Source organism: Physella acuta, unplaced genomic scaffold, assembly GCF_028476545.2.
Source record: "Physella acuta isolate Inbredline_101_S28 unplaced genomic scaffold, ASM2847654v3 ptg001761l, whole genome shotgun sequence".
Classification (NCBI taxonomy): Eukaryota; Metazoa; Mollusca; class Gastropoda; family Physidae; genus Physella; species Physella acuta.
Window position 1 is genome coordinate 141,251 of NW_026733271.1, and position 24,016 is coordinate 165,266.

At 35.4% G+C, this 24,016-nt stretch overlaps 2 protein-coding genes across 2 annotated transcripts; both read right to left on the reverse strand.

The window, feature by feature from the left end:
- Positions 1 to 8,142: 8,142 nt before the first annotated feature.
- LOC131930351 (testis-expressed protein 264) lies at positions 8,143 to 13,743 on the reverse strand. The gene is made up of 4 exons (XM_059286807.1): positions 13,344 to 13,743; positions 11,740 to 11,862; positions 11,511 to 11,609; positions 8,143 to 10,375 (listed from the first exon to the last, which is right to left on the reverse strand). Exons 1-4 carry the CDS (start codon positions 13,617 to 13,619, stop codon positions 9,950 to 9,952), a joined length of 924 nt encoding a protein of 307 aa, XP_059142790.1. The 5' UTR covers positions 13,620 to 13,743; the 3' UTR covers positions 8,143 to 9,949.
- Positions 13,744 to 15,621: 1,878 nt separating this feature from the next.
- LOC131930354 (uncharacterized) lies at positions 15,622 to 23,262 on the reverse strand. Its single transcript, XM_059286809.1, has 12 exons — positions 23,217 to 23,262; positions 22,465 to 22,748; positions 21,943 to 22,140; positions 21,319 to 21,483; positions 20,762 to 20,924; positions 20,014 to 20,117; positions 19,528 to 19,693; positions 19,072 to 19,137; positions 18,595 to 18,722; positions 18,242 to 18,368; positions 17,885 to 17,943; positions 15,622 to 16,609 (listed from the first exon to the last, which is right to left on the reverse strand). The coding sequence occupies exons 2-12, from the start codon at positions 22,714 to 22,716 to the stop codon at positions 16,337 to 16,339; spliced, it is 1,701 nt and encodes a 566-aa protein (XP_059142792.1). The 5' UTR covers positions 22,717 to 22,748; positions 23,217 to 23,262; the 3' UTR covers positions 15,622 to 16,336.
- Between the last annotated feature and the right edge of the window lie 754 nt (positions 23,263 to 24,016).

The following is a 24,016-nucleotide window of genomic DNA, read 5'->3' on the forward strand; positions in this document are numbered from 1 at the left end:
GCGGTTTTTTTTACTTGGATTCAAAGGCAGAAAAAAGTTTCAGAACCCATTTAAAGCAAATGTGGCCAGTTGCAAAGGTGAACTGCAGCTGGAGGTCACTAGAGACACGTTCAAAGAAGGGCAGGTGGGTTTTTATAAGTTTTTGCAAAAGGAAGATTTTCCTAATATTAAAACTTTTGCATCAAAGTACCTTTCAAATTTTCGAACAGCATACCTGTGTGAACAAATATTTTCAAGAACGAAATACGTGAAGAATAATTTGAGAGCAAACTTGGACCTCGAATGTGATTTTAAGAGTTTTTCTCGGGTGAGGGGGCCACTTGAAATTTGTATATATTTCTATATAAATTATATTGCGTTAGGGGGGGGGGGGGGGACGGTACACGTTCTTCGGGGGGGGGGGGGGGGGCTGCACCCCGAAGAGATGTCTTGAAGAAACTCTGGCCTCCGAACTGATATTTGATAGTTAACGCGGCCCTCGGGCTGAAAAGTTTGGAGACCCCTGGATTAGGGTAATGGTTAGAAACTAGGATAAGGTGTATGGTTCGACTTTTTATTACGGTTTAGGTTGGTATTGACATTAAAAAATCATGCTTGTATTTAGATAACTACCAGCCACACAGAACAGTTTTAACAAGTCCACCACTGCAGCATTATCCGACTGGTTAAACACATAGCCTACCCCATTTACCGTTCGTGCCCAATACACATGTGGTAGACGAAGTAGAGTTCGTCTGTTTCAATTACATTGGAATACAGTGGGGTTGTGTGGTCGGTACTATACCCAGTCGCCTTCGTTTCCTTAACGTGAGTCAGGTACCCATCCGTACAACCTCGAGCTTGAGTCCGAACTCAAGAAATTCGGTTAGCACATTATTTCCAAAAAAAAATGTTTTTAAAAAGCTTACTTGCTTATTTTTAATGTAGGAGCCAACTCCACCACCTCCCCAACTCATTCAAATTATCGCAACAATATGGCGCATGTGCAACATTTATTTCTGTCATCAACACGTGTTCGTTCCGTTCTAATAATAGAGGGCACGCGCCGGCCATTGACGCCATCTTGGTGGCTTTTCATGACGCGTACTGCCGAGGAAAACAAATGAGTCCATTTGTAGAAATTAGATGAAAACAGATTGGACCGGGATTGGAATTACTTTTAGCCGCGGTGGTAACATAGGTCGAGAGGGGACTGAAAAACAAGGTCAAGGTCGTCACCTCGTTGTCGGTGTAATCAATGCAGGCTATTATTAGATGCGGTTAGTAGAAGATATTGAGAAGAAGTGGATTAAAAAATGAAAAAAAAAATGTAATAGTAAAGCCTCTTTAAAAACCAGATGGTCCATATAGCAGATGAACTAGAATCCATATGTACATGTGATTTCGGCCTATGGAGGGGCTGTGTGATCAGTTCTAAGCTTAGCCGGTCTCACTATTCCCAAATCAGATCAGGGTACTCATCAGAGCTGAGTAGACTCAGGGATGTTTCACAAACAAAAGCTTACACTGAAAACACTGATCAGTAGATTTTTTTATTAAAAGAAGTAGAAAACATAAAGCAGTAAAAAAAAGCGTATAATCAAAGACCTTCAGTAGATGATCTTCACGCTATCTAAAGGTCAGCGGTTGACTGTTTCCATGGAGATACGGTGACTGTATACGGGTGGGAGGGGGGAGCAGAGGCGTAGCGAGGGGGGGGGCGGGGGTGCGGACCCTACCGGGTGACACCATTTAGGGGGGGGGTGACACCAAGGCAAAAAACAGTAAAATATATAGAGAAAAATTTGAGGGGGGTGCAAATCGAAAGTTTGAGGGGTGAGGGAGGGTGCAAATCGAAAGTTCGGGGGGGGGGGGGCGGTGCAAATCGAAAATTGAAAGTTTGTCCCCCGGAAAGAGTCGCTACGCCTCTGGGGGGGGGGGGTGACACCATTAAGTGGGGGGGGGGGGAGGCTTAATGACGCATTAGATAATGCAGATGGTGGGAAATGGTGTGGTCGCATGAATGCTAACCCCAAAAGTCGCATTCGGGTCCCTGTCAGACGAGGCTAGTTAGCTTGGGACAGCAACTCATCTAGGAGAGAAAATAAAATAAAATAACAGCTGCCTTGCAGTTTGTTCTTTACTGAACCTAGGCTATGGAAACAAATCCAGATCGAGTCCACGGACCAACTGGCGCATACCATGTTGACAATCCATTCTCACTTGTGTTGGAAGAAATTCCCTCCAATTTTACATCTAAAACGATGGGCAAGATGACATAGAAAATATTTTTTTTTTTACCAACCACCTATTCCATTTCATGTTGTGCATCATTATCAAACTTTGAGATTTTGAAAATAACTCACGGGAATCGGATCTTCTTCAAGAAAAGTCGAGTATTGTGTCTTTACTAGAGACCGTACAATACGTATGACTTTTAATTTTATTTGTGTTTATTGGAATAATGTGTAAGCCAAGATAGAATTGTAGGCTTACAACTCATGTAAAAATACAAAAACACGAGTGCAACTAGCACACAAAATTATAAGCAAAGATACGGTTTAGTTTGGACTTAGTGCATCAAGAACAGGGTTAATTTCAAAATCGATCAGAAAACACAATTCTCTTGGAAATTTGAATAACCAACTCGTCTATTACACACGAATTTCTCATCAAACCCAGAGTTTCTTCCAAGCATCTCTTCGGGAAGGGGGGGGGGGGGGGGGGGGGGAGAAAGTCAACCATTCACCCCGAACGAAATGGGATTTATATAGAAAATATACACTTTTAACAGTCTCCGCCCCCTGCTCCCCCCCCCCCCGAAAAGTTTCAAGTGCTCCCCCCACCCCCCCCCCCCCCCAGCCTTCATGAGAAAAAAGTCTGGAAGAAACACTGATTAAACCTAACACTAAACACGACGCCTAACTTTGAGCCTGACTCAAGTCACAGATAAAATGTCATAAAAATTTCAGAAATTTGTAAAATTTAACGTTATGTGTTACGTCACTTCCGACGGGGATTAGTTAATGATGATTAATAGCAAACGAAGCATCAAGCATCCACCAACTTTAAAATAATTTTAATAAGGCCGGATTAAATAACATTTTACCTAATAAATTCAAATCTAAATTTATTGTTAATTAATCAAAAGCATACATGCGGTTTAGGTTTCAAGTATTCAATTAAATTAGAAACTTAATTACTTCCAGTGCAAACTACTTTTATGTGGCTAGCTCGGCCATGGGTGGGGTAGAAAGCGACACAAGTAATTAATAGGGTGTTTCGTAATTAAATTGGCCGCAGTTCTAAATATAGCACACAAGCGTACAACATCCGACAGGAATAGGGCAATAGTCAGGCAATAGGCTGATACATTGCATTATACAGGCAATAGGCTGATACAGGCAATAGGCTGATATACAGCATTATACAGGCAATAGGCTGATATACAGCAATATACAGGCAATAGGCTGATATACATCATTATACAGGCAATAGGCTGATATACAGCATCATACAGGCAATAGGCTGATATACATCATTATACAGGCAATAGGCTGATATACAGCATTATGCAGGCAATAGGCTGATATACAGCATCATACAGGCAATAGGCTGATATACATCATTATACAGGCATATAGGATTATATATATATATATATATATATATATATATATATATATATATATATATATATATATATATATATATATATATATATATATATATATATATATATATATACATGTGCGCAAGGATTTAAATTCATATACACCAATTCAATTACCCTGTAATTTTATTAATCACGCCAATACCCACTTTGTCCCAACAGTTGTGTATTAAGGTAGCCTTTGTATTTAAACCCATGTCTCATTATACTTCCACAATATTGAGTACCATACTAGGTCTATCTTTACTAGCTAAGGGACACCAGTGACTGACTTCTGCAAACATACAAACACCAATGACTGACGTCAAACATACAAACACCAGTGACTTACCTTCCCACATACAAACACCAGTGACTTACCATCCCACATACAAACACCAGTGACTTTCAACATACAAACACCAGTGACTTACAGTACCACATACAAACACCAGTGACTTACCATCCCACATACAAACACCAGTGACTTACAGTACCACATACAAACACCAGTGACTTAACATCCCACATACAAACACCAGTGACTTACAGTACCACATACAAACACCAGTGACTTCACACATACAAACACCAGTGACTTACCATCCCACATACAAACACCAGTGACTTTCAACATACAAACACCAGTGACTTATTATCCCACATACAAACACCAGTGACTTAACATCCCACATACAAACACCAGTGACTTACAGTACCACATACAAACACCAGTGACTTAACATCCCACATACAAACACCAGTGACTTACAGTACCACATACAAACACCAGTGACTTCACACATACAAACACCAGTGACTTACCATCCCACATACAAACACCAGTGACTTTCAACATACAAACACCAGTGACTTATTATCCCACATACAAACACCAGTGACTTACCATCCCACACACAAACACAAGTGACTTACCATCCCACCTACAAACACCAGTGACTTAACATCCCACATACAAACACAAGTGACTTACTACATACAAACACCAGTGACTTACCATCCCACATACAAACACCAATGACATACCATCCCACATACAAACACCAGTGACTTCACACATACAAACACCAGTGACTTACAGTACCACATACAAACACCAGTGACTTACAGTATCACATATAAACACCAGTGACTTACAGTACCACATACAAACACCAGTGACTTGACTGTTTGTGTTAGGATTTCATCACTGCAATTGTCCCTTGACTGAACGATCTATTTTTAGCCCCAACTAGATTACACTCTGCTTACGTAACGCAGATAGTTGTATCTGTCGGACAGTGTTTGGTAATGAGCGAAGGTCAAAGGTCAGCCTTAGAGTAGACCCTGCTGACGCGTAATGACGAGAGGTTTTCAATTGGCTGTAGTGGTGGAGGGGAGTGGGGTTGGTGCATCCACTTGTGACGTCATTCATTGTTTCGACAGACCAAGTAAACGTTATCGTAAAAATAAATGGACAACATTCATGGACAAGGTAGCCTAAAGTGGTTTATATTTGGAAAGTTGTGTTAGTCAATATTTGGTGTGTGTGTGTGGGGGGGGGGGGGGGGTGGTGGGGGGATTGGCAGACTTAAGGTAAAAATATTGTAGGTCTACTGAAAGACCGTGCACCAGTTATAGCCTATGACATAAAAAGGTAGGGGTGTTTTACCTTGTTATATGAGGTAGGGGTGAGAGATTCTTTATTCTCGTTTTTTGCATAATGTATGCTTTTAAACTTGGTTGCTCCAATACATTCACACCACTTGGTACACATTTTGACGAGCCTATGTTTTAAAATATTTTTTTTAAAATAGACGGTGTGTGTGTTTGTGTGTGAGTGTGTGTGTGTGTGTGGGGGGGGGGGGGGTAATAGAGATGTATATATGGTGTTTGGTGGTCTGTATAAATGTTATGCTCACGAGGTTGCCGTAATGTGTGTTTTAAATTTTGTTTTATATAGATGGTGTGTGTGTGTGTGTGTGTGTATTTGTGTGTGATCTGTTGAAACCGTATGTATCGTCATATGGTGGGTAAGTTAATGTCTGATTCACGTGATGCGGGCTGACTGCAGTATCATTTCATCATGGTTTGTCAACAACAAGGAGCGGGGTAGTGATGTCATATTTCAGAGGTTCTCATGTTTTGGGCCAGGCTCCACAGATACTTTAAACCTACGATCGCGCTTCTAATTTTTTTTTTTTTTTAACTTTCTCTTATATACGAAGTATAGAGAGTCTTGTAATCGTGCAAAAAAAAAAATCGAGATTTTTACAAAAAATCTCGACGTTTTACACCTCACTGATACGGAAAAACATAATTTTGCAATCTTGTCCGTATGTCTGTGTGTGTGTCTGTCTGTCTGTGTGTAAACACGATAACTTGAGTACCGTTACAGCTAGGTTGATGAAATTTCATATATAAGTATTTTATCAAAATCGTAGATTTTTGAGCGATTTCTGATAACCGGAAGTGGTACTTTTTCTACTTTGAATTTTTCAAAAGTCTATAACGTGAGTACTATTTATGATAGATAAATGAAATTTAATTTGCAAGTAAAAGATCTAATTCTCTACCTTCTATCAAATTTTGAGTAATTTCCGTTGACCGGAAGTACTAATTTACGCTATTTCCTATTTCTAAAAAAAAGCATGTAAATTTATAAAGTATTAATAATATTGCGCACTATTATGCACATTTTGTTTTGGCGTTCGCTTGGTGCGCAATTATTTTTTCTATGAGATTCTATTTTTTAAAGTAATTAAAACTCATGTCTATATTCCAAGTTATATAAGAATATTCCAAAAAAATTTTGGGAGATCACTCCCGGTTTATTTTTTTTTGCATGACAGATTTCTAAATGCCCATGTTTAAAAAAAATACATTTCTTGAAAACGTTTATAGAACTTGTACAGCTTTGCAATAAAAGAAAAGTTATCCTTTCAGACCTAATCATCCACAGGGCAGATGGAGTAGAGTTGGGTGCGGCACCTAATGGTGTCACCCCCTAAATGGTGTCACCCCTCCCCCCCTCGCTACGCCTCTGGTCAGCCCTATGTCCAGCCGCTTTACGTTCCCTCACATGTGCCAGGTACCTACCAGTGTTTCTTCCAGACTTTTTTCCCGGGGGGGGGGGGGGGGGGAAGAGGAAGGGGGCACGTAAAATTTTCAGGGGGGGGGGGGTCGGACTAAAATTTTTGGAGGGGGGCTGGCACTGTTAAAAGTATATTCTTTCTATATAAATTCTATATAAATCCCGAAGAGATGCCTGAAAGAAACTCTGGTACCTACCAGTAGAGCTGTGTGGACTCGGGGAGCTTCTACGGACCAGGAACCCGAACTCGAGACTTTCGGGCTAGTAGTCGCCACTCTACCATACGACCACTTCATCCCATTAACTTTGAAATATAAGGTACAAAATAGTTCACGGATGCAATAAATCTAAACTTTAATCAGGTTCTGTAACTTTTAAATTTCAGGCTTTTAGTCCAAAATGTACCAATGGTCTCTCATACTATTCAGTTATCTCCCCTTTTTGAAGTGGCGCTCTACGTCCATATATTAGCTTTGATTAATATTAAACGTTTAATTGAAAATTCTCCACATGATTAAATACATTGTAAAAAGAATTTTTTTTATCTTTAAAGTAGGCTCCTATATTTTAAGCTGTCGTATATCATGCTGGTTATGCTTTGAGCATTACCCATAGCACTGAATTATTTAATACTGACCTGTTGAGATATTTTTAGTAGTACTACAAAATTAATCATTTAATTATGGACTACCATTGAACATTAACTGTAGCACTGAATTATTTAAGCTGACATATATAGGTTTATAAAACGAGTAGCCCTTGTCCACTGAGACTGCATGGTCTAGCGGTTGGCAGAATTTCTTCTCGCCCCCCCCCCCCCCCCCTGAACGAAATCGAATTCATACAGAAAATGTATACTTTTTACAGTGCCCCCCCCCCCCCCGGCGAAAAAAGTCTGGAAGAAACACTGGTGGTAGGCCTGTAGCACACAATAACTAATAGACTCAACTTTGGTTCCTGAGCTCATTATAGCAAGACATCCCTGAATCCTCCCTGCTCTGATTTGAGAAAAGTAATGGTCAAAGTGACAGCATGGTTAGATGGTAGAGTTTACAACCCATAACCAGCAAGTCTCAAGTTAGGATCCCAGAATCAAGTCTGTAAGGCATCCCTGAGTCCACCCAGCTCTGATGAGTACCTGACATGAAAGGAGAGCTAATGCAGCGGGGCACATAGCTGACCACATTATCCCTTTGAATTCCGAGGTTACTGAAACAGATGAACTCTACTTCATCTGCCCTATGTGTCATGGACATCAAGGAAAAGATGATGATGAAAGTAAAGGCCAAGTGTTGGCCAAGCAATCCTATCATATGCCAAGGTCAAAGCAACAGATGAACTCCACTTCATCTTTAGTCACATCTAAAATTGTACGTTTTAAAACAAATACACCAATACAAAAATAGGACAACAGTACAACTGTAATCAAATAATTTTAATATCCACTTAGAAATGCACATAAAATAAATAGTAATCTAAAATGATTTTTAAAAAGCATTACGGTATTTAAAAAAAACAAAAAAAAACTGAAAGACAAGTTTTCTTGTAATTTAAAATGATGGGATGTTGGTCTGTCTAAACACTGAAACACAAGTTGGGTGCATTAAAATATGAACGCATGTGATATTAGCCAATGTTAGATATTTACCTTACTAATTTGGTCTGGATTAAATATTTGCTTGATGTTTACATCCAGTGTCATTAAATTAAGTAGATGAGCTCTAGTGATACAGGCACTAGATAAACAATGACAAGTAGTTTTAAATTTGAAAAACACACACTGCTAATCCAAAATATTATTGTATTTGCAAACACAATTTTCAAATTTTTTTTTAATCATAGACAAGATGAGAATAGAATTTGTTGAGATTATTTTGCAGCATAATGGCAGTAAACAAAACAGTACCAACAAATCTTATTAACAGCAGCACTCTGGGACAATACAAAGTGAGAAGCAAATTTCTACAATGGCAACAAACAAATCTCACTGGGTTAGTGTAGGTATACATACTGCAACCCTTGGTTACAGGGTTTTAAACATTGGAAATTTGAATCACATATTATTTTATTTCAAGTCTTACAGTTAAAAAAAAACTTTTTTTTCCCCTTTCGTTACAGCTAACAAAAAGTAAAAACTACTCTCTGAATTTTATATTTAATTTATAGTGATCTCCCTTGATTAGGTAGTGATAATCTAATTTTTGTGAGTGCAGTGAATATCAACAGTATTGATTTCTCCAAACAAAATTGTCAAAGGGAGAAAATCTAGAAATGAGACCTGAGGTAAAACACACTGATGATGAAGTGGATTTAAGTGGAAAGTACAACATAAAGACATCAATGTCAGCCTAGTTGTTTTTAGCAAGGATCCGAAAAAATTTTTTTTTTCTATTTAATCTCAGTAAAAGTGTGATCCTAATTTAGAAATTCAATAGAAACTTATGGGCAGCACCATAGTTTAAAATAATAAAAATGTATCTAAAATCCACCAAAACTCTGATTAAACAAATAGACTGACCAAATCTTGTGCTATATCAATAGTATGGAGCAAAATAAAATAAAATGTCACAACTTCTACTTGAGTTTGAAATGAAATAAAATTTTGTATGTATGGAATGCTTGTCATAATTATACACAGTTACAGTAGATACTAGTCTGTATTTAGACAACATTTAAATGTGTGCACCAAACAATTGTAAAGCCTTGACAAACAGCAACATCAGCTTTGATAGACAGAGATTGACTGTAAACATTAGGAAGTATTCCAACATTCTATTAATCATGTGTAGATGGTGCTTAAAACTTTGACTAAGAATATAATTTTTACCGCAATAACTTGCATAAAAAGTACAGTTTTTTTTAAGGTAATCAATTAAAAAAAAAGAAAATAAATGTCCGACATCCCTTCTACTCTCTGGGTATCTCAATGATCATTTAAATTTAAAACAACGGAATTTTCAAAAAAGTATCTTATCTATAAAAAAACTTTTACAAGTAATATTCTAAACTTTCTCTGAAACATATCAAATATGGCTTTACTGAAAGACAATATGACTGCATGACCAATAATTTACTCAAGTACTTAACATGCTTTTTACAAGCAAAACACACCTTTTGCTCTTTTCTATTGTAGCAAGATAAAAATAAAAAACTTTATCAAGCACATACAACTGCTGAAATGTCAGCACTTAAGCTCATCAAGCAGAAGAGCTGACGCGCAGTACTTATTCAGCAATGTCATGTTTCAGCAGTTCAAAAGACGAGGATGAATCATCAGATCCTTGATCATCTTCAGTAGCCTTCAGGCAGCTGTTGTTTTCATTCCCAGCAGCTTCAGCATTACAATCTGCTACCTTCTGGATACACTCGGCATCACCATTGGCCTGCTCCTGAACTGGCTCAGCCTCCTCATTTTTCTCTGAATCGTCATCAACGGAAGTTTGGGTCACGTCCTGCTGGTTGTAATCCTCCTCGCTGGACTGACTAGTGCTTAGCATCGTAGACTCACACTCAGTAGATGGCTGGTCTCCTCCAGCTTCCTGCTCACACTCAGGCACAAAGAACTCCTCTTGTTTGGACAGGGGCGCCATGAAATGAATTACTTTGCCATCATAATACTCAATAAACGGATAGGCACACAGTTTGCGTTCCTATTATGAATGATAAACATTTGAAAAAAATTTAGAATAAAAGATCGATACATGTACTAATTATTGCATACCTAAGCAAATATAAATAAACCGGGAGTGATCTCCCCTAAACTTTCTCGAATATTCTTATATAAAATAACAGGGGATGGGAACTCGGGCTATAGACATGATTTTTAATCCATTTTAAATACTTAAAGTTTTAAAAATAGAATAAAATCTCGTAGACAAATTAATTGCACACCAAGTGAACGCCAAATAAAAAAGCGCATAATGGTGCGCAATATTATTATTACTTTTAAAATTTACATTAGTTTTTTGAGAAATCGGAAGTAGCGTAAAGTACTACTTTCAGTCAACGGAAATGAATCAAAATTTGATAGAAGGTAGAGAATTAGATCTTTTACTTACATATGAAATTTCATTTATCTATCTGAAATAGTACTCAAGTTATAGGCTTTTGAAAAATTCTAAGTAGGAAAAGTACCACTTCCGGTTATCGGAAATCGCTCAAAAGTTGATACGGATCTACGATTTTGATAAAATACTTATATACGAAATTTCATCAACCTAGCTGTAACGGTTCTCAAGTTATCGTGTTTACACACGGACAGACAGACACACAGACACACAGACAGACATACGGACAAGATTGCAAAATTATGTTTTTCCGTATCAGTGAGGTGTGAAACGTCGAGATTTGTAAAAATCTCGATTTTTTTTTTTTTTTTTTGCACGATTACAAGACTTTCTCTATACTTCGTATATACGAGAAAGTAAAAAGGTGTAAAAAAACAGAATTAAAAGAATTTTATTTTTCAAATAATTATTTTAAACTAGTAATTTTGTAAGAATATGTTTTCATATAAAATTATAGATTATTCAAACATCATATGGTGACACATTCAACTCACTACTATCAAATTCAAAAAGGCAAAAATCTGATTAATCATGTTTTGATTATTGTAAAATATTACCCTAAAAAAATAAGTGTTTGTAATTCTGGCATATACAAGGGATTTATCTATACAGAGCTTATAGTTATGTTTTTCTCAACGAACTTTGCACTATGCATACAAGATTAGTAGACCTACAGATGAAATCAAATAAGTTAAATAAAAATGAAGATATATCTTACCTCAATATATTCTTTAAGCCTAGGATACGCTTTGTTTGTTGCAATAAGAATAGACAATGTCGTTATATGTGGAAACTGGGTGTGAACAGCATACGATACCTGATAGCAAGCAAATAAGCAAATGTTTAAAATACACAAACTGGATATGTGTGGAGTTCTTTAAAAAATAAACAACAATTAAATGTGTATATTAAACAGAAAAACAAGAAGGAAAATTTGTTTACACAACCTCAGGCAGATGGAGAATTTTGAATTCTTTGTCAGTGAATTTCTTGACCATCTCTTCATCCACTGGTGCATTTCCTTCACTCAGAATAGATCCAACAACATAGCGCAGGTTATAGGAGTCAACCTGAGTGGAATTAAAACCAAGATTGTTACTAAAAAATCAAAGGATTGGTAAATAAGACTTAGATTTCATTTTCATTGTGTAATATAATAATAAATATTAAAATATTATGCAAGTAATAAATATTCATTGTAAAGTTTCAACTCTTGCAAAAGAGTACTAATAAACAGCATTCTAGTTTTTATCACTATTTGTTTTATTGCTTCAAAATATTTTTTTCCTTTGCATAATCCTCCTATCTATCACATTTTTCAACAGAAATAAATTTGTTTATGGCCTAAATTACATAAAAGTAGGCCCACACTGCAGCACACAAGCTCTAATGCTGCTGTATATAGAATTTTAAGGTTTCTCTTTTGGTTGAATCACTGTTAATATGTAAAGGTAATTATACTGACAAAGAAAAACTTTGATATTGCCCCGTTTGCAGCCAGTATATGTAAAAATATGTATAGGCCCCATACATATGTGCCATATGATCCGTTGACTCAGACTTCACAGCATGCTTTCCTTTCTTAAATTATAAGTTACAACAAGACAGTCTACACTCTAGTTAAGCTAAGGCTTGCTATGCTATAGATCTAGATTAGTTCTGTCAACAGTTCTACTTTGAGATACAAATTTAATTTGTTCTGTAACCTGGCTCATAAACCTATTTGAGTATTTGCCCATCTCTTAAAGCATTTTTTCCCAATTATACTGAAATGCACTTAATCCATTCTAGCCCCTAAGACTAAGAAGATGCCACCCCAGTTCTATTTGTTAGCTTACATGTTTATGAATGAGAAAATGTATTTGTAAGGAAAATTTTTGAATCAAAAGCTTAGCTAAACTGCTAATACTTAACCTTTCTGTCACTTTATTTCACTTAGTTACTTGTTACACTAGGCCTATATGAATGCTACACTTTATCCCAAAATCTATTGGAAATTAAGTAAACTTAACTGAACTTAATTGTACAAAATGCTAGGACTAGGCCCGCTCTACTGTAAACTTTTTGGTACTTTCACTTAATTTAGGGATGGAGTGGCCTTACCCATAGGTCTCTAGTTCAAATCCAATTTCAAGTCAAAAGACCGTCCCTGAGTACACCCAGCTCTGATAAGTACCTAACTCACTTTAGGGAAAGTAAAGGCGGCTGGGCATAGTGCTGATCACACTATCCCTTCACATACAGAGGTCACAGAAACAGGTGAACTCTACTTCACTTGCCCCATAGACCGCCAGGCTTGGAAGGGGAACCTTATTACTTAGTGATTAGCCTACTTCACTTATTTTTCTTTACTGCTCTTCCCTTCACTGGTCTCTGCCTTTTTCACCCTGATTACCTCACTGCAGGTTATTTGAAAAAATATATCTATCGCTAGCTAGACAGCTTGTATCTAAAAAATAAAGTAATTCCTGTCCTAATGATCTATCCTAATCCTACTCCTAGCCTAGTGAAGTGACTAGATTCTAGAATCTAGATCTACCAGTCAGCCTACCTTATTTGGATCATCATAATATATTCCCAAAGCTTTATTATCGGGTGCAATCAAAGCTGCTTCTGTGAATATTTGACCTGCTTGATTGTAGGGTCCTTTCTGAAATCTGTAAGCAATAATAGCCTGCCCTATGGGTGGTTTTCCCGTCCCGACATCATCAACAGATGTGAAAAGACCAGAGTGAACAAGCAACACTACGAAAGTAAGCACCAACAGTGCAATCAGCAAAAGAATAACATAAATTATTAAGGCAAAAGTACTTATGCCATCAAACATTTTAATTTTTTAAATGTATTATAATTTCATGTAGAAATGTCATTAATGTTGACTTGATTCTTCAAGACAACCCTTGTGATTGGAATATCAACTGTTGTGAAAAAGCTTTTCCTCTTGTTAAACATTGTTTCTTAAATAAATGAGTTAGGCTAAAAAAAAAAGCATTATTCATTATAAAATAATTATTACTTACTATTACTTAGTTATAGTAAATTAAAAATCAACAGTTAAAAAGTATTATGAAATATGTTATTTACTAAGGTGTGTAACAAATAATTGCTATAGTATAATAATATGGTCGCGTTAATTTATATAAATCTTATGGGGGGGGGGGGCTACACTCCTAGCCTAGGTCGGACTTTCGTGTAAATTAATGTGTGAAAAGGGGAACTGGGCGTCACATTTCTGCGTTTTAAACTAAATAAAATCAAATTAGACCTAGATCTATGTCTTTTAAAAAGATTTTCAGCTTATCGACTACTGGTGGCAAAATATCTGCCAAACTAGCAAAATATTAAAATTGTTATTGGTTGTAGTTGTATCCCTTTTACTTTATACAACAAAAGTGCCATTTCAAAAAAGAATATTACTTAATGCTAATTTGGTAAGGTGTGCATGAGTGTCGAATCGTGAGTTCATTTTGTATGTAAGAGTAAAGTGAGTGTGTATGTGTGTGTGGGTATGACTGTTTGTAACATTTTAAGGTAGGGGAGGGGGAAATGTCCACAAAAAATCTTGCCATCATTTATTTACGCCTGGGGTGGTAGATTAAAAAAAAGCCCTACTTTAGTGTTTATTTGACAATTTATTATAAACGAGCCGGCCCGCGGCATAACATACGCCGCTATTTAGTTGTTTCTAATTTTCAATAATTCATAATTTGTGAATTCGACAGTACCAACGCTGACACTGAAAATATTTCTTTAAAACACTATAAGTAGCTCGTTAAGGATCATAACCCCCCCCCCCCTTCCTTCCCTCCCCCCTCCTCCCCCCCTACGTTTAAAATCGTTGGCTCTGCTTGTAAACATTTAGAGTGAACACAGCTCACTAAAACCATGTAGGGGTGGGGAGGTAGGGAGAGCGTTTGCAGCTTGTTTTCTAACGGCTCGAAGAAGAGAATTATATATAGATGCATAGAATCTAAATTTTGTTAAAGTAACTAATTCACCATTAGTCTTCTTTGAGGAGGTAGAGCTGGCAAAAAATGTTACATGTGTGCAAGAGGAAAAAGTTTACACTTTGATCTAAAAAACAATTTTTAGGACTTGATCTTTTAAAAAAAGGAGAAGCTGTTAATTAGATATATATATATATATATATATATATATATATATATATATATATATATATATATATATATATATATATATATATATATATAATGTATATTAGTGTTGACATTTGTGGTTTGTGTATTGCTCTGGTGGTAGGGTTTAAAATTGAACACTGTTTCTTAAAATACCTGATTCTTTTTTAACTTCCGATTTCTTGAAATTCCTCCATAACTATGTAGTAGTCATCAGTTAGAATTCAGTACATTGGTTCTTGTGTAGCTTTAAGTTATTGTACTTTCTTTAGGTCAAGCTGGTGTATGCAACATTTCAGTTGAATCTTATAAAACCATAAGAATTTTTTGTTGTTGAAAAACTGAAGTTATTGACTCAGGCTACATACCACAGGTAACTTAAGCTTAACCCTGAATTAGGATGTTCATAATTAATTCGTAATTCACTAATCAATGGTTAGACATTTAGAAGATAAAACCTCAACTAGAAAAGAATGAGATTGAATAATTCCTTTAAAAAAGTTTTAAATAAAATAAGATATATTTAAGCTAAATAAGAAATAAAAAAAATTAGTAATTATCCCTTTACTTAAAGTTTAAAACTATATTTGTATTAATAACCCTACACATTTTTACTGGATGCATGTTAAGAAATGTATGTTCATGACAAATATAAAAAAATTTTAGTATAAAAAAAAAAGTTAAAAAAATATGTTATAAAAATATAAACTTTATTGTAAACTAATAAACATCATTTCATCATATATACAATTAAAAAATACATTTCATCATGTGATTGAAATTTTGTTCAAGAAATATGTTTCTCAAACTTAAATATGATTGATACAGTGACACTTATTTGGCAAGAAGAAGTAGAACACATAACAAAAAAAAAAGCTTCAAATTCACACGAATCATGCACAATAACCTAGTAATAACAACACCATTTTCAAAGCGCAATATTTTCTTGAGGTAATACTTCATTATGTTACAATTAAATTGGCAAATACATTGAATATTTCATAAATTAAATAGCAATGCCAGTTAAAAAAATTACATTCACTATTCATGAAATTTAAGATTTTTAAAATACCAATTCATCAGCAGCACTATCGTATAAAATTAAACTGTAAAAAATAGTGTATGCTTCTATCAAAACTTGACGTAGGTGAATGCTATGTTAGTTAAGGCATGAGTTAACATGAGAAAATTTAGTTTCATTGTTAAAAATAATTACATAAAAGAATGAGTTTACTTGTAAGAACTTTGAGATTTATTCTGTTGACATAAATAATTTGAACACTTAGGCAGAATTAAATACAAAAAATAACACTTTGTACAATAGGAGTTAAATAAATTATATAGACTAGCTTAAATAGAATATCTCAGGTTGTAGTTGAATTATTACAGTAAAGAAAGTCAATGTATTTTATTTTCTTGAACTAGCTGGGCTACTCCTTGTCAATCTTGCATTAAGAGTAAGAATAGAATTTCTCTCTCTTGGCCCTGTTATAGTTGAATCAGGTGAGGAACACTGTGCAGCATTTTGTATGTAAGCTCTGATTAAGCGACTGTTTTTCTCTGTGATTTGTTGCATATGATGCACAGTTTTTGAGAAGCTTTTTGCAGACTCAACACGTGAGGCTGGGCTAATGTTAGGGCTGGCACCTGTTTTCCGAGGTCGTAAATTGTATGGGGATGTCTGAAAGGATAGGATTTGAATAATAAGGGAGATAATTCATACGTCTGTAGACTGAAAATCAGCAAAAAATACAGCATTAATAAACAGATTTAATATTTACAGTTTTTAGACAGAAAAAAAGGTAGAATAATAGAGCAAGCATTTGACTCGTGAGCTTGGAAGGGGGGGGGCACTTAAAACGTGGAGGGTGAGGGAAGATGTGCTCTAGTTATGACAAACCAACAGAGGATTGATTGGCAGACATGTAAAGGGTCAAAAGGTAGTGTTTGACTGCTAACCCAAAAGGTTGAGTTCAGACCCGGGGCTCAAGTCCATAGGAGATGCCTGAGTCTGTTGCTTAAAACCCAGCTCTGATGGGTACCTGATTCACATTAGGGAAAGTAAAGGTGGCTGGGCATAATATTGACCACACTATCCCTTCATATACTCAGGTCACTGAAGCTGGTAAACTTTACTTCAACTGCCCCTTGCAATGTGAGGTTCAAAAGTTTCCTTTAGGCAACTTTGCTAACAGAAAAACATATTTTAAAATTTTGATCAACGATGGCTTCCAAGGTTTGGATAAAAATAAACAGGGTATCAGATTTCATCTACTATATTTACTATAGTCTTATACTACAGCTTACAATCAATAACACCTTTATAGCTTCCAATTTACGATGTCTTGTACTACAACATATAGTTATTGATGTTTCTTACAGGAGAACTTTGAACTTAGTCTTCTTCTTCTTCTTCGTTCTTAATTTTTAGTGTTGGAAGGGATGGAGCTTTATCTGCCAGAGGGTTTGAACTCGACTTTTTTTCCGAATTTATCAACCATGAGCTTTTACCGACTCGACCATGCTTCCATCATAATGAAGGATTACGTGTCAACTGGTTATGCGCCATTGAGGCCATTGACTCCGATTTCAGCCTGCTTTTCTTTTTGGATTTGCTTCCATAGCCTTTGTCCAACCAAGAACAAACTACAAGGCAGCAGTTGTTTGATTTTGGAGTTGTCTCTCCTAGAAGAATGGCTGTCACCAGCTAACGAGCCTCATCTGCCCGAGGGTTCGAACTTGAGACTTTTCGGCTTAGCAACCATGAGCTTTACCGACTCGACCACGCCGACCCCTTTGAACTTAGTAATTTGGAAGGGTTGTGGTGATTTCCTGCATACTTTTTCTATCAACAGCTTATTATCAAATACATAACAGAGGTTATCTGGTGCGCTAAAATCATCCAATAATAAAAATTTACTGGTGAAATACTAAGTGATGCTAAAAATGTTTTTACCTTAATTGCTTCACCCACTTCAATTGAGCTATGTTTAGGTGGTTTCACATCCTCTTTATCTAATGAAAAAATGTATTCATTAGTCTTAATCAAGTTCATAAAAAATTGACAAAAGTGACACTCTTTACGGGGATGAGAATTTAAGATTCGGTGAATAGAAAACATAGTTTCTTTTGTCTTTGACTTGACATGGAACAAACTTAAAATTTAGACATTTGTAGCTTGGGAACAACAGATCACCAACTCGACAATGTAACTTTATCAATACACTATTTAACCAAATCAGGACCACATTTAGTTTGGCAACTTGACCATGGGAAATGTGTAGTCAATAAATTTAGCTCAACATTAACTCACCATCTAGACCATGTGACCTGTCCAGCCATGACCTGATGTTGGTGAACTGATCTTGACTGGACAGGGTTGTATTTAAATCATTCAACTCTGAGTGTAAGGAAGAAAGATCTGTTACAGTTGAATCATTCTGAAAAGTTTAACAAGGAATATATTAGAGACTACATGGTAAAATGCAGCAATCTAATTACATTTTCATATAAATATAACATCAATTTTATATGAAACATGAGTCATAACAAAATATTTCTATTTCTGCTTGTTTTGTTGCTTTAAAATTTTACATTTACTTTCACTAAGTTTAATTTAGAAAAAAAAAGCACAATAAAAATTATAGATGATTAAGATTTAATTACATCAGTTAGTGTGAGAAAACTTTCTGCGTCCGTGTCTCTGTTCTCTGGCAGTATGAAAGTCTTGTCAGACTCATCATCACTGTCATCACCATTGTCACTTGTGTAGTCACTATCAGAGGAATCCACAGCTGACACACAGAAACATAAGTTTATCAAATATATACATGTGGTTAAAGTTCAGTTTGTGGGTTCCTATAATAAAATCTAACTTTAATGCCAATATCTTTAGGTAAATAGGGATAAGTAGTGAGATTTACTGTATTTCCCACTAAAATGTATAACTATTCCTAAATTTTACAATTAAAATATAGTTTTAGAAATACCTGCATTATAGTATGATACCCAATGTAAATAGAAGACCCCTGATTTTGAGATTTTTCTAGGCTAAAAAGTCATTATATATGCCAGCTAGCACCATTCAATTTTATAAAACAGGTATTTCTAAAATAAGATTAGCAGGTGTAACTTTCAACAAACCTTCAGTTACTTTAGATGTCCCAACAGCTTCAGTGGCTGGCTGCCCATGTAAAATTGCACTTGAACCTATATATATATATATATTAGAAAAAAAATTTAAAGGTAAACACTGAACTCTTTCTAATCCCCATCCGCTTAGCAGATATTTATTCTAAAAGTGGCAATATTATAGGCACATTTAATAGTGTATGGTTTAAAAAAAAAGGTAAACACAAGTAACACTAACGCTTTACTTTTCAAAGACGCAATACAGGTACCCAAAATAGCTAAGTGGATATGCATGTCCTATGGAATTGAGCCAGTGAACTGAACAATATACTTTAGGGAATGGGTGTTTAATATTGTTAATTTTTTCTGACCAAGTATAACTGAAGGCATCATAAAAAAGAAGTATATAAATTTAACAAAGGCAAATCAACCAATTTAAAAAGCAGATAAACTAAATAAAATGCGTACCACTTAAAAACTTGCAAAGCTCAGAGTTCTGCTTTCTTATCTCCATCAAAAGTTGGTTATTCAGCATATTTATATCTTTATAGTTGTAGAAGCAGACAGCGAGGACAATAGCTGATGGAATCAAACTGACTCGACGACTCTGTTTCTGAAGCCAATAAACCTGTTCCTGTTAAAAAATCATCCCAGTGATATTACTTAAAATTCATCAAATAAATTTAATAGAGACTATGTTAACAGTTAAACATTGTTTTATAATGAAATTTTCAAAAATTCGACCTGTTACTAGACTAGTCAAATATAGACGTAAAAATAATTGTAAAACATAAATGACTAGGCTATTAGGTTACATTAAAATTTATTTCACTAGAAGTTAACCTTTTGTATTTGGCGAAATATTTTGTCTACAAATGGCTAATACTGTGCTTGCTTCATAAAACGTGCAATGTATAGAATAAATGAAATAAATTGTAAGTTGTATGAACTTACATTATCAGTGCCACTGGACAGATAGACACTTGCAATCCATCTTAGCAGAGATTGCTCCAGTATAACATTCACAGTCCATATTAAGAACAGCCAGATTCTAGCTCCTACAATAACAAACATATATGAGTACTTTTTAAACATGAATCTAAAGAAGTACAACTTGCAGAACATATCCAGCTCAAGTTGCAAACGATTTGGTTTCAACAATCAAAATTCTTTTCATAAGCTGCAGATGCAATACTTATTAAAGAATGTGAACTCCACTTATAAGTTAACATCGTGGAGTTTCCAGTTACTAGAAAAAAAAAGTGTTAGTTTTAAATTAAACCAAGAAAGAAAATATATCTTCTAGTTATCAAAGGATTGAAGTCCAACGAGAAAGTTACACATGGTGACAGACATAATCCCCATTCCCTCAACCCACCATGTTATATGGGTAGAATCAGATTTACTTCCAACATACATTCAGATAGTGGGTAAAATGTGCAACTTGTTCCAGGATAACTTAGAATATTTTTGAAAATTTTCTAGAAACTAGTTGTATTAAGTATCTTTTGGAGGGGATTACCCCCACCTCAGAAAAAAAAAAAGATACATAATTTATGTAGAAAATATATACTTTAACTGCTTCCCCCCCCCCCCCCCCCCCCCCATTCTCTAGAAACGTATGTAAGAAAACCTGCTTAAAATACATGAGCTGTATATTTCATAGATTTGAAAAAAAAGTATAAAATAAACAAACTACTACCTGAAGTGCGGGATGTTGAAGTCAACAAGTAACACACTAGTACAGACAACAAATAATAGAACAGCGAGTAGAATCCAGAAACTTCCCCCAGTATGGTGCTCTGTAATTTGGTCAGCTGATCAAACAATGCACCCATTATCTGTTTCTGTTCTTTGGTTGATTCCTAAGAGAAAGTTTAGAAATAAAAACAGAAAACCAACTGCAGGAAAAGCAGAAAAAAATCTACTGCTGCAAAAAACAGAAAAAAATGTACTGCTAGAAAGACAGATTAAAAAAATACTGATGGTAAATAGAGAACATTAGACACTGTTGCTGTATTAATGTTGTGTGGCTTATTGTCTTTTAAATGTCCAAATTCAGGACTTTTTCACATTGTCTACTAGCTTTACACACTAAACATCAAAATTTGTTAAGAGCATATTGGATGGTTACTATTCTTAATGATTTTTTTTTTTTTACAAAACAAAGTATTTCCACATTACGAAAAATATTTTAGAAAATCTATTCTTATACAATTTTATAGGATAGTCTTTTTAAAGCTAATCTGAGTAGCACACCTTCAAGTCTTCAAACAGTAAGCGCACACTTTGAGATGATACGTTGATAATGCTGCTCAAGTTGTGAGTCTGTACAAGCAATTGATGCTGGGTGTGTAGACTCTGGTTTTGTGATTGAAGAATGTCTCTCTGCACCTGCTCTGACTGCTCCAGCTGTTCTGCAACCTACAAATTTAGACAAATTTATATTACGTAATAAGATATCTATGAGGTCAACAGATTTCTATGTGGTAAACAGATTTCTATGTAGTAAAGTGATTTCTTTGCAGTAAACAGATTTTTATGTAACAAAGTGATTTCTATGTAGTAGACTGATTTCTATGTAGTAGAGTGATTATTATGTAGTAGAGTGATTTCTATGTAGTAGACTGATTTCTATGTAGTAGAATGATTTCTATGTAGTAGAATGATTATTATGTAGTAGAGTGATTTCTATGTAGTAGAGTGATTTCTATGTAGTAGAGTGATTTCTATGTAGTAGAGTGATTTCTATGTAGTAGACTGATTTCTATGTAGTAGACTGATTTCTATGTAGTAGACCGATTTCTATGTAGTAGACCGATTTCTAAGTAGTAAAAAGACACACAAACACATACATTGAGTATGATGTTGATTCAAGCTAACCTGTGAGCTAGTGGCACTGAGCCTATTAATGGTCATGTCTGTTTCTTCTTGCCAAACTTGAGCTTGAAGGAAGTAGCAAATATTTTGGGTGTGAGTAAAGAATGTGGTCAATGAACTTCGATCCACTTCATTCATATGCCTTACACAAGTGGATACATCCTCGGTTTCATCACACTCATAGCCCGGCCTGCCCTGGATCTGTTCATTGGAAAAAAAAAACTTTTTTAACAACAGATACGCATTACAAATATGCAAGTATCAAACAGGTGTTTGTATACCCTGAACTAACCCTGAGAAGAAAACACACATTATTATACTTTATTGCCTGAACACAGTTTTAATCAGAATTGAACAAACTAGTTTTATCTGACCAGTTGGCAACTAGTTATTAATGTATTATGAATTAGTTTCTTACTTTGTCCTTCATTTTTATAACTATTACATTTTTTAACCAAACACACATGAACTAAAATAATGGTTTGAATGCAAAGTTCAAAAGCACAAAAATTAGAACACGCTTACCCCTAGGAAACAATTTAAATAGGCTAAAGCTAGTCTTGTTTGTGCTACATCTGTTAGCCGTTTGCATTCTTTTTTGATGAGCACCATGGCATTTCTCCAGCAATGACCATATTTAGGCATCTCGGATTGTCTCTGAAGAACTTCATATTGCATCTTCCCTTCTTCAAACTTGATCTTGTCCACCCCAGTTTGGTGAGTACAAGTGGGGAGCAAAAGGCTGAACATGCAGTAGATCATCCATGCTGCCATCATACACACAGGATGTAAACTTAATTCATGGGAACCTAAATTGTCAAAAGTAAAAACGATGTAATGGATCATGTTTTGAAACAGTAGAAACTGAGTGTTATTTTGACAGACAAAAACTTGGTCAATCTTAAAATTATCATTTTAAACATATCGTGATGATAGTATATTTAGAGGTCTAGTGAATAAAAAAAAGGCCTACTATATATTATATAATGATAATCTAATTATTAGTATACTAACAGTAACACTCTAACACTAACAACTTCCTATAAGAAAATTTAGTCTAGATCTAGATTCTAGTTTAATTTTAATTTAGCTTAAGTCCTTTAGACTAAAGGCTTTAGTACACACAAGTAGGCCTACTCAGATTAAGAAGAGTTAAGGGGCAGTGTTAAGGCCAGAGTTAAGGGCTGATATGATTTATTAATATTTTAGGCCTAATCGCTAATTACTAATAAGATTATTCTAGATCTAGATCTAGATTCTAGTCTAGATTCTATTACTTTTATAAGAAGATCTAAGCTCAACTCTCCTGTCAAAAAATGCCGAATTTATTTTTGTATTTTGGACCAGGATATTCGTACAGAAATGTTGCCAAAAATAAAAATAGCAAAATTTATTATTTTGATGAAGGCTGAAGGCGAAGGTCCACAAAAACAAAGCTTTGGGCAACGCATCATTTAAAAAAAATCCTTTTAAACAATATGGATCAGAAAGGAAAATTAAAGTTATACAATGGAATAAAACGTAGGCCTAACTGGCTAAAATTTCAATTTTTTAAAAGTGATCTCTATCGCAATAGGGCTAGTAAGTAGGTCACCAACCAGTTCTATGGCTCATGCAGTTTTTATTGAGCCGTAGAACTGGTTGGTGACCTACTTACCAGCCAGTCCTATTGATCAGAGGCGTAGCGCGGGGGGGGGGGGGCGCCAAAATGGGTTGGAAAAACAAATTGAAAGTTTGAGGGGGGGGGGGGGTGCAAATCGAAAATTAGCCAAAGTATCAAAATATGCAAACTTCAGCAATAATTATAATTCACCCCGACCGAAGTAACAAGTTATCCTTCCCTTCCCTTAATTTTTTGTTTTGGTAGAAATAAAAGGAAGGGTCACTTGAGATTACGATGGTCGAAGGAAAATCTCCAAGCTTTGACATATGAATTTAATGAATGATTCATAATGACAAAACTGAAGTTCTTGATCTATTATGTGTAGCCTACTTGGGGGTCGTCTATAAATGACGTCACACTCGTAAAGGGGGGGGGGGGGGTCGGTAATTTTGTGACGGTGAGTGATGAGGGTGT

Excerpts from the sequence above, each read along its gene's own strand:
- LOC131930351 (XM_059286807.1), bottom strand. The coding sequence starts at position 13,619 with ATGTTTGATGGCATAAGTACTTTTGCCTTAATAATTTATGTTATTCTT. Across the intron at positions 11,610-11,739 it reads AAATTCTCCATCTGCCTGAG|GTATCGTATGCTGTTCACAC; the intron begins GTTGTGTAAACA and ends GCTTGCTATCAG. Across the intron at positions 10,376-11,510 it reads GGCTTAAAGAATATATTGAG|GAACGCAAACTGTGTGCCTA; the intron begins GTAAGATATATC and ends CATTCATAATAG.
- LOC131930354 (XM_059286809.1), bottom strand. The coding sequence starts at position 22,716 with ATGATGGCAGCATGGATGATCTACTGCATGTTCAGCCTTTTGCTCCCC. Across the intron at positions 20,118-20,761 it reads TTCAACATCCCGCACTTCAG|GAGCTAGAATCTGGCTGTTC; the intron begins GTAGTAGTTTGT and ends TTGTTATTGTAG. Across the intron at positions 19,138-19,527 it reads GCTTTGCAAGTTTTTAAGTG|GTTCAAGTGCAATTTTACAT; the intron begins GTACGCATTTTA and ends ATATATATATAG.